The sequence below is a fragment of the Lottia gigantea genome (assembly GCF_000327385.1).
Source record: "Lottia gigantea unplaced genomic scaffold LOTGIsca_36, whole genome shotgun sequence".
Classification (NCBI taxonomy): domain Eukaryota; kingdom Metazoa; phylum Mollusca; class Gastropoda; family Lottiidae; genus Lottia; species Lottia gigantea.
The window spans coordinates 15,569-27,714 of NW_008709220.1; the positions used below are offsets into that span (position 1 = coordinate 15,569).

At 33.1% G+C, this 12,146-nt stretch overlaps 2 protein-coding genes across 2 annotated transcripts; one reads left to right on the forward strand and one right to left on the reverse strand.

Moving 5' to 3' along the window:
- Positions 1-1,016: 1,016 nt before the first annotated feature.
- Positions 1,017-2,196, reverse strand: LOTGIDRAFT_162773 (hypothetical protein; the record flags this gene model as incomplete). Its single annotated transcript, XM_009058801.1, has 3 exons — positions 1,017-1,252; positions 1,301-1,450; positions 2,184-2,196. The coding sequence occupies 3 exons, from the start codon at positions 2,194-2,196 to the stop codon at positions 1,017-1,019; spliced, it is 399 nt and encodes a 132-aa protein (XP_009057049.1).
- A 535-nt stretch (positions 2,197-2,731) lies between these two features.
- On the forward strand, positions 2,732-4,055 carry LOTGIDRAFT_162774 (hypothetical protein; the record flags this gene model as incomplete). The annotated part of the gene is made up of 3 exons (XM_009058802.1): positions 2,732-2,897; positions 3,097-3,249; positions 3,892-4,055. The coding sequence occupies 3 exons, from the start codon at positions 2,732-2,734 to the stop codon at positions 4,053-4,055; spliced, it is 483 nt and encodes a 160-aa protein (XP_009057050.1).
- Between the last annotated feature and the right edge of the window lie 8,091 nt (positions 4,056-12,146).

Below are 12,146 nucleotides of genomic sequence, written 5' to 3' on the forward strand. Positions count from 1 at the left end.
TTCTGCTGCTTCCGGTGTAATTTACAAACGTAGACAAGAGCCGTACAGATTATCTATAATAAATAATTTGAATCACTTCAGAAGAAAAACTTCATACCGGAATTGACGCATGCGCCTTTACCTGAGAGTGGCGCATTTTTGTTAAAATTTTCGCGATTTATTATTCGATTTGTCTATCAAAACCTTTTTACTTTATCTAAAACTTGCTTGGAACAGAATTTTGAATTTTGAATAAAATTTTTTCATGCTATCTATAGATATCCTGATATTAGATGTAAAACATCAACTTCCGTATATATAGCCCAAGAAATCTGACATTTTTGCAACTTTTGCAATACAGAATAAGTGAGCCCGAGAACAAATTAATGAGATAGTGTAATTTTTTAACCCTAAAAAATTTATTTATGTTTTTTTGCAAAATTGTTGCATACAAATTTGAAATATACCTCCATTTAAAGCTGTGACTTCGAAAGCTATTCAACTGTTGGATATTTTTTTGATATCTTAATTGGAATTCAAACTATATATGTCTAATATTTAATACAGGTACAGAAAAATATCTGTTATAAACCTAAGTTGGCAGACGATGCATATTGGAGATATTTCCTACCTAAGTAAAATGGATCAAATCCTTTAGCGTTCTTACTTTGTGGCTATATATTACCATGGATCAAGTACAATTTCTTTCAACTAAATTTGGAAATCCTTCATTATAAAGACTGTAGATAAAATATAGATCTTAATAAGCATCTGCTTCTCGTTTTGTTTATCCCAATCAGTATCCCAATCAGTATCCCAATCAGTATCCCAATCAGTACCCCAATCAGTATCCCAATCAGTATCCCAATCAGTATCCCAATCAGTACCCCAATCAGTATCCCAATCAGTATCCCAATCAGTACCCCCAATCAGTACCCCAATCAGTACCCCAATCAGTACCCCAATCAGTATCCCAATCAGTATCCCAATCAGTATCCCAATCAGTATCCCAATCAGTATCCCAATCAGTATCCCAATCAGTACCCCCAATCAGTATCCCAATCAGTACCCCAATCAGTATCCCAATCAGTATCCCAATCAGTATCCCAATCAGTATCCCAATCAGTATCCCAATCAGTACCCCAATCAGTATCCCAATCAGTATCCAAATCAGCATCCCAATCAGTATCCCAATCAGTATCCCAATCAGTATCCCAATCAGTATCCCAATCAGTACCCCAATCAGTACCCCAATCAGTATCCCAATCAGTACCTCAATCAGTATCCCAATCAGTATCCCAATCAGTATCCCAATCAGTACCCCAATCAGTACCCCAATCAGTATCCCAATCAGTATCCCAATCAGTATCCCAATCAGTATCCCAATCAGTATCCCAATCAGTATCCCAATCAGTACCCCAATCAGTACCCCAATCAGTACCCCAAACGGAAAAGAAAATAAGACACAATTCTTGTATCGAACCAGTTGGACTAACGGAAAAATATTAGTTCAAATGAGAATGAGCCCTCACGAGAATGATCCCAAACAGATAGACATAAGATTATAGACTTAAATTACCAATACTTTTGCAATAATTACAATGATTGCGATAATAATTCAAGGCTTTTCTTACTTTATCAAAATTTAAGAGTTTTAATTTCTTGTTCACAAATTGTAGACTGTTTTCAATGTCATAAAATTATTTCTTTAACATTTCCCTCGGTTGAATCTATGGCATTATGAAATTGGTGTCGCTTACACAGAGATAGCACACATATAAAATTACGCCAGCATTGAAAAATAGCAATAGTTTCATTTTGGATTTGGATTTTTAAGGTCAATAGAAATAAATTAGGTCACTTAAAATTACCAATAAAATAGACGTTATCGACCATAACAAGACGATATTGGGGTTTATACTGAATAATGATATATATAACTCTTCACCCGAATTCGTATGTTTGAGGCAGTTGAGCGTATTTTATTGTCCGATTACAACTACGAGTGTAATTATATACTTGGTTTTTTTACCAGATTTTCAATTTTGTGTGCACTAATTGGAGGCTTAAAAGCACCGGGGTTGAAAGCTAACAGGCTAGAAGTATCAAAAGGTCGAAAAGTCAAGTGTTCAGGTCTAGTTGCCACGCTCGGAGCTGTTTACAGTTCTTGTTTCTATTTTAAACGCCAAATTCAGACTCAGCACCTTCATATGGCATTTTTATATCACGAAAGTTTTCAAAATATAAGGAAACAAATATAGCACAATTGTTAACTTGCGGTTTACGGGTTGATGTTGTTGAATAACCAGAATAAGACTAAATTGCTTTCTCCATTTATGAATATATTTATCAGATTGATATTGTGAGGTAATTGTTTTTCCATAAATGTCAGTAGAGGCAAGAATCTTTGTTTTTTTAAACTTCATTTGATTATACAACTATTTAACTATTTTCAAATCGAAGCACACTGTCATTCAACATAAGGCCAACTGCAGTGTGATTCTCATTTTTATCCACAGAATCATCTATATTAACAACAACTGGATATTTAAAGCAGAAACAGGTGTCTGTGTTGTTCAGGGGATCTGACTCGACGTTTCCCGCCACTGGAATATCCTGTTCCATTCAAACCAACGGTATTCTAAGAGTTACCAATTATTACACGAAACTGGCAGATGGCGAATCAGAATATGCTCAAGCAAAACCCAAAACCAATTTCTTTAATAAAACCGACTGCACTACTGGGTATAAAATGTTTGTGCAAGCCAATGATGGGCCAATGTTTTTGTGCCACGAAGAAGGAGAATTTTTCTACACGGAACCGATAGATATTTCAGAGCCGATTGTAAATTTTAATGTAGTGATCAACCTGCTAGACAATGATGATGTTATTTGGCTTGGATTCTTTGCTCCTCAGGGTAAGCGTAGCTTTAGTTTTAGAAATAGCGAGTTGTTTGTACAATAAAAGAACAACACGATAGCCTAGTAGTTATTTTAGTCAGAAGTAGCCTAAAAAGATGGTAAGTCTAACTCCAGCACGATTCTTCAGCCCCCCCCCCCCTTCTTCTCTTTTTTTCGAAACAGATCGACTGTAACTAGATTTTTTTAAAATTACAGGGGATGATGGTGTTACCATTAATTGTAAGGTTTCAGACATGACTGTGGGTATCTTTACCCCAGGGATTACTCCTGCACCTACAACTACAGATTTGGAAGTAGCGACGATAGATGCTGAGAAAGAAGATGGCGAGTTACACGGGGATATAGAGGGTAAATAACTTTTAGAAGGAACCTACAATTTAACTTTTGCTCAAACTCGACCTAAAAGAGTGTCATAACAGAATGTTCTATTTGTAATCTGATAAATCTATAAAACCTTAGAACTGTAACTTATTAATTATTAAAGGTTTTTTCTAATGTTTAAGAACTTAGAGTATATATTCAGTGGATTACCTGGTGTAATATAGAACAGAATCCCTGTATAATCTAATAAATCCGTAAAAATATTAATTAGTCAAAAATACTAAAAAATTTTAGGGGTTTCTAAATTCTAAGAGGTGGTTGTTTTGTTTTGTTTTTTTAATTTTTATCTATAACAAATGTTTTTCCCATATTTGTTTTTACCCTCGATCAGTAATTATTTCAATTTCTTGTGGTAAATCATGTTATAAAATGTAAGCGCGCACCTTGCACATCAGTCAATTTAAACGATAGACTTTTTGGAAATGCATATCAGTATTCAAACTGTCTACGTGAAAGTTTCGCTAACACTATGCATCATACAGATTCAGCATTACGGAAACTGCCGATGATTGCCGAATGATCAATAATCTGGTTTGTGGTTATGGATTCATGTTATATATAATGCTTCTTTAGAATCTATTTTGTATATTTCTTTATTCAATATTTCAGGTGTTTATATAGGAATAGGAGTGGGTGTTGGTTTATTGGTAATCTGTATCCCGGTGGTATTGGTGCTCATTTTCAGGAGAAGGCTAGTATTGCTTTTGTTTAAATCCATTCTATGTCGCTACTTTAAGTCATTAGATGGATGGGCCACAAGCATAACAAACTAAACAAGTTTACGTAAGCCTCTCATATAGTTTTGGCGTGAACCAGTCTATCCTTAATAAAAACCGCCTCCGTGAAAGTTACGCTAGCGCTCTGCAACATATAACGGTAATGAATGACAGACATTTCTGTACCGGAACTATGTCAGTATTTTCACTTGTTGACGAAATTGTGGTAATTTAAATATCAGAGGCTGGTCGTTCAGGACTACATTATTTGTAAACAAAGACAATAAGAACAAATCTTCCTAAGATATGGATCCAAAATGATAATAAAATGTATTATTAGTAAACCGAGCCATAATACAATATTAAATGTATAATTTTGTGTTAGAATTTCCTCCCAAAGGCTATAAAGCTAGGAACTATATTCAGGTCGCAAAATTACTATCTCTTTACAAATAAATGTAAAATGCCGAAAGTAAAGAGTCTCGCCCAAGAAATTACGTCAACCATTAATAGAAATGGAAGTAAATGTTATTTGTCTGGTATAGAATTGTAATAATACAGTTCAGTTGTTCCAGTTAGTATACTGTTCTATGTATAAACTAATTATAGTTCTTAGAGAACACTCCGTGATACTTTACATCATCTTACGGACTGTATTTGTCATCTAGGTATTCATTTCTCGTTTATCTATTTCTTTTTAAACTGAGATTTACCACTTACAAGCCAACCTTATATAAGGTTTAGAGCAAAAATCATTTTTTAAAAAGTCTTAGTTTGGTTGAAAATATAAAAATGAATAATTAACCTGTTGTATCTTTCTGGTAACCATGGCAACGTACAGTTATATTCGACTTTTCCGAACAATATTGTGAAGACCAGATTCTGTAATTGAGAATGAGAATGATCTTTCAGATCTCTCTGGCAATATATAAATACAGATCTTACCATCAAGTTTTAGATATATAACTTCATTCTTTTCCAATTTCAGATCCTTTATTTCTTAACTAAACTCTGTACCGATACGTCCAATATCTTTATGAAACATCGTCACTCCAGATTTCGTACAGACCAGATCAAAATTTGGGAACGCTTTCGAATACATCTCTACTTGTGCACAAGATGAAGGACCAAGGTATATATAGAAACCTCTAGGTACAAAGCTTTAGCTTTGACAGTACAACTGTAGTTAATCTCTTTCCCAATGTAATCTTTACCAGTTATGTAAAATATTGGATATTTATTTGTACAATTTGTAGGAGAATCCTCTGTGAAATTGTAGATTCTAGTTGCTATAATAAAAATACAAACAAACCTTTTGTTATAAATAAAATTACAGACATTGTCGGAAGAAAGGGTGCAGAAAGGGTGCTCATATCCCAGACCATTATTGGTCTGTCAAACTAATCAGTGGTTTATCAGAAATCAATTGACATTTGGTGTTTCTGTTAATTCATACTAAGGATGATATTGGCTTGATTTGCTGTAAACATTTAGTCACAAAGTCACAGATCGTTATCTCAAAAGGAACAACAGACAATATAAACTTTTAAACGTTCGTGTGAGAGGTTCAGCCTACCTGGCTCACAAAATACCGGAATCTGTATCTTTATATTTCTTGATGGATTTACAGTTACATTACATCGTTTCTTTCCACTACAACTGTTATAGATGTTTAATTTATCTTCATAATTTACTCTAAAATTATGTTCCCCTTTGAATAAACAAGATGAATTTCCCTGTGCTGGAGTACATGATGTGTCATTAATTTGCTCGTAGAGTATTGTCGCACCAGTCCATTCTAATTTTATAATGTTGTCTCCGCAGCATTCTATCGAATGGGTTGTTTCAGCAGGACTGAAGCATTCACATATATTGCTATAGGAGTCAAAACAAACATCATCTGAAGCTGAAATTTTTAGAAATGAAATGAAACAGTGGCGTGGTGGCTACGGCGACGGGAAATGAGATCAGAGCGTCAGATAGCGTACGGTTGGCACCTTTATCGCCCATATTCTCCATTGAAATCGTCACAGAATCGAGAATCTCTTATACAAGCGTCATAACATCTCTATAAACGCAATAAAATTGAAGTAGGCCTACATCAAGCCCATAGATTTTATTAGAAACGCGCATAGGGAACGCTAAATGTTTGCATATGTCGCAGGTTGATAGCGACTGATGTTAATTTTAATTTGATTTTATCCTGCGTTTTCTTAACGTTTATCGGCGACCAAGCCGATGTAACGGTGTTATTCTCGAGGCACTTGCCTGCATGCGTCAATAAGTTCATCGTGGTGACCAGCAAATCTGCCGCAGCAATACCTCTGATTTGTATTACACAATGGAGGATAAATAAAAAAAAGTACGAACGATCCAAACCGCAAAACGTAATCCCAAATCAATCCCAAAAACATATTGGCGTATAGAACTTTGTGTGTTAATGATCTATCAGTTAAAGATGGGTTTCCTTATTTTTTAGTTTCAAATTAAGCAAACTATCTCATTAATTGGTGTTTCTGATGAATTATCATGTTTTCTTAATCATATCATATGTTCTCATTGCATATGATTAAGAGTTTCAACCAATCTTAAATTTCCATGTATGTACAGTCTAGATAAACAAAAAAAAATAATACATCAAGATGTTGGCCAATTGACAAACTTTTGCTTTATCGTTGGAAATTCTCTTGCAAAACTCAAAAGTTCTGCTGCACAGCGTACCAAAATCAAAGTCATTATTCGGATAAAAAGCTTCCAGCTTGGCCCTAGATGTTCTTTTTTTAATTTTAAACAGAAAAATCAGCAGAAAGCATGGGTGTTTTAATGTCTTGAAAAATGCCAGTTAGCTAAATTAGAAGAGAATTATCAGCAGAATTCCAATGAGTGACTAATCAAGAAAGGTCAAAAACTAATTTTAAATTTAAAAATTTATTATGAATTTAGCTTCCCAAATACGCTATTCAGTTGAGTCGCACAGACCGGAAATAAAATTGTCTAGAATGAAAGTACAGGAATGGAAAAAATGTCGTTATCTGCGCATGTTCAACTTTTGAAGACGGAAAGAAAAATATGATTCAACACTATTTTATTACATTTTGAATATCTAAAATCATAGTAAGAGAGGGGCGCTGCTGACAACTGTTTTTGGCGCCGCCTTGAAGAATTGGGTGCCACTTGATTGAAGTCCCCCCCCGGCCCCTATCATATGCCCCTCCCCAGCCTATGATAGATATTTTGACAGTTATTGGCTGGAGTAGAGGCAGAAAAACTTGGGGTATTTTGTTTATGAATATTTAAGAATAAAAGGTCATACCTTCAACTGTATACATCAATAGACCCAAAACACACCAAATTGTCACTAAATTCATTTGGAATAAATCTAATCCAATTGTTCTAAAACTCAATCTTGTTATATTTAAATATGTTGTTCTTCCTCCACATTTCGTCATAAATCTGACTGGTGAATTTTCTAGAGACTTTTATCAATACAAATTGAATTGATATGCACATCACATTAAAATATCTCAAAAGTGAAAGGAAATCGAAAGCATATGATATAATGAATGAAAGAAGCGGAAAATGAAAGAAGCTGATTTATACACGTTTAATTCTCTGTGATTGTAAGGGGTTGGTTATTGACATTACACGATATTTCTTGGAGTTATTTTTCATCCGATACGTCATTTCCGGATTGGAACAATTCATAGACCTAATTCACGCCTTATCACACAACATTGTCCCTTGCAGGTAAAAGCTATGCAAGCTAGAAAATTGCAGGTAAAAGCTATGAAAGCTAGAAATTTGGATGAACTTGTTACCCAGCTCCCGACTCCCTACTTTAAAGGGACATATTTGCCAACAGTTTGACCAATCGTGCTTCAGTATCAGAAACGGGAATTGTTTTGATTGGATTGTACTTAAGCAAATATTGCCAATCAGAGTCTAACAGCCCACCGTGTAAATTTGAGCTTTCAAATTCATAAGTGTCCAGAACAGCCATGTCTGACAGTTAAAACGACGACTCGTCTTTTCTTGAAACTCCGCCATATACATATAGAATAGACAATTATGGAAAAAAGAACTAGCATCCCCGTTTGAGATATATTTGAGGGGATAATGATATTTTCGTGTAGTTCTAGTACCTCTTAAGACTATTTACATATATTTGAGATCCAAATCAACACCCGAACCTTGGCCTTTGAGAGATTTCAATGGTCACCATTCTTTCTGAGGTTTCCCGATGGTTGTAGCAGAGGAAATGTAACAGCTGACTTTTGTCATGATTTTGTATCCCCAAGTAAAAATCACCAACCCGTTTCTGTTAAAAAACAAACTTGTTCCAGATTTATCAAAAAAAAAACATTTCTGGGATAACCAAGGCGATCTCTGCCACAGTGATTAATATCCTGTTATCCGACAGTAGATAGGTCACAAAGCAGGAGCTCCCAAAAGCGTATTTTGTATCTTTAATCTCAAGATTATCTAGATGTGGCAAATGGAATAGAAAAGGAGTAACATCCAAATACGTTGAGACCATGTCCTAATTTCAATGCTTAAAACTTTTCAACCAACCCCAGTAAATCCCGCTAGAACAATAGGATGACGTCACCAGAGGTTTATAAGTGTCGCTCACGTCTTGGATATACTCACATTACCAACTGTTATCTGTTCAAGCTAGGACTCCAACCAGTCTTTGAGCACTGCCTGGTTGGCCTGATAGAGGAACACATTCTGATTGAGTGTAAGCATCTCAAGCTAGATCAATGTGTCAGCTAATTGAACAATCTTGTATTTATAGGCAAATATTTATTTTGAAATTAAAATATCTTGTTATAAATTCTTTGGAAATTTAAGCCATTGTTTGTTTTGAATTTGACCTGTATGGGCGTTGACTGGCCTATTTCATGTTATGACAATATGGAATTATTATATGTGGGTTCCTTTCCTTCAGTTTAAAGTTGATTTTATGTCCTTTTCTTAATGTTTTGACAGCCCTTCAAACATGTCATGTAAACTGGATATTTCAAACCTTCAACATAAGATTTAAAAAGATGAATGGGTATCAGAACGTAGCAAAACTCAACGTTTCGTAATGCTCCGTCCTGCACGCGTCACAAATTGGGACGCACCGTAATTGAAACGTAACGAAACGGCTGTTCACCCTAGCTTGCAGTGAGAACCGCGACAAAACGGAATACAACGTGGAATATAACTTCAGATGCCGGAGAATATTTCCGATTCCCGTCCCACAACGGACCACTTCCAAGTTTTGTAATCGCTTATTACGTATTGTCACGTTTATCCAGTTTTACTACAGCCTATTTCATTAGTATTGTGGTTGCCTTGCCAGATTTTTTGACAATTTGAAATTCTTGCCCGACAATGACGGTCTGTCACGTTTGCCTATCCCGTCCCCCAGCGCTGTCTCACGTTCAACATGTTATCCAGGCTATAATGTCTATCGAGGACAATTAATTGCAGAAAACTTAAAATTGTTATCGTCTGATTTGAATGTTGGTTTCTACCATCGGTACAGTCTTTCTTCACCAATCTACTTTACTCTACAAAAGCCTTTGCATAATGGAGGCATATTGCTTACTTTTGAACAAATTAGACGACAATTTTTTTATGTATTTTAAATCCCCCAGACCCCTCTTCGTCTCATTTTAAAGGGACAGATTCACCACCCGTTTGGCTAATCGTACCATAATCTCAATACAAGTGATATTGTTCGTAGCTCACCGTCGAAATTTGAGCCTTCAAATCCATGTATGTCAGGATTTTTTCGCTTTTGAAAGTCAAAAAAACGACTCGCCTCGGAACTTTGCCATATATAGAAAATAAATTTATAGAAATAGGAAGTAATATTCCTAGTTTGAGGTATTTTGATGGAATTATGTGATTTGCGTACATTTCTAAAGATTATTTAATTATATTGAAGACCCAAAAAAAAAACCCAAAATGGCGATACTGTCCTTTTAATTTGGTTTGCGCGACGGCTTAGTCTACATCAACAAGTCTCAAATAAACATATCAAAAATTTATTTCATAAATATCTATCAATAATCTAAATGACAACACATTACAAATACCATCTCATCAATAATCTACAATTATAAACACATAACAAATACCATCTCATCTGTAATCTACAATTATAAACACATTACAAATACCATGTCATCTATAATCTACAATTATAAACATATTACAAATATCATCTCATCTATAATCTACAATTATAAGCACATTACATATACCATCTCATCTATAATCTACAATTATAAACATATTACAAATACCATCTCATCTATAATCTACAATTATAAACACATTATAAATCTACAATTATAAGCACATTACATATACCATCTCATCTATAATCTACAATTATAAACATATTACAAATACCATCTCATCTATAATCTACAATTATAAACACATTATAAATACCATCTCATCTATAATCTACAATTATAAACACATTACAAATACCATCTCATCTATAATCTACAATTATAAACACATTACAAATACCATCTCATCTATAATCTACAATTATAAACATATTACAAATACCATCTCATCTATAATCTACAATTATAAACATATTACAAATACCATCTCATCTATAATCTACAATTATAAACACATTACAAATACCATCTCATCTATAATCTACAATTATAAACACATTACAAATACCATCTCATCTATAAGCTACAATTATAAACACATTACAAATACCATCTCATCTATAATCTACAATTATAAACACATTACAAATACCATCTCATCTATAATCTACAATTACAAACATATTACAAATACCATCTTATCTATAATCTACAATTATAAGCACATTACATATACCATCTCATCTATAATCAACAATTATAAACACATTACAAATACCATCTCATCTATAATCTACAATTATAAACACATTACAAATACCATCTCATCTATAATCTACAATTACAAACATATTACAAATACCATCTTATCTATAATCTAAAATTATAAACACATTACAAATACCATCTCATCTATAATCTACAATTATAAACACATTACAAATACCATCTCATCTATAATCTACAATCATAAACACATTACATATACCATCTCATCTATAATCTACAATTATAAACACATCACAAATACCAACTCATCTATAATCTACAATTATAAGCACATTACAAATACCATCTCATCAATAATCTACAATTATAAACACATTACAAAAACCATCTCATCTATAATCTACAAATAAAAACACATTACAAATACCATCTCATCAATAATCTACAATTATAAACACATTACAAATACCATCTCATCAATAATCTACAATTATAAACACATTACAAAAACCATCTCATCAATAATCTACAATTATAAACACATTACAAAAACCATCTCATCAATAATCTACAATTATAAACATATTACAAATATCATCTCATCAATAATCTACAATTATAAACACATTACAAATACCATCTCATCTATAATCTACAATTATAAACACATTACAAAAACCATCTCATCAATAATCTACAATTATAAACACATTACAAATACCATCTCATCACTAATGTACAATTATAAACACATTACAAATATCATCTCATCAATAATGTACAATTATAAACATATTACAAATACCATCTCATCAATAATCTACAATTATAAACACATTACAAAAACCATCTCATCAATAATCTACAATTATAAACACATTACAAATATCATCTCATCAATAATCTACAATTATAAACATATTACAAATACCATCTCATCAATAATCTACAATTATAAACACATTACAAAAACCATCTCATCTACAATCTACAAATATAAACACATTACAAATACCATCTCATCAATAATCTACAATTATAAACACATTACAAATACCATCTCATCAATAATCTACAATTATAAACACATTACAAAAACCATCTCATCAATAATCTACAATTATAAACACATTACAAATACCATCTCATCAATAATCTACAATTATAAACACATTACAAAAACCATCTCATCAATAATCTACAATTATAAACATATTACAAATACCATCTCATCAATAATCTACAATTATAAACACATTACAAATACCATCTTATCTATAAT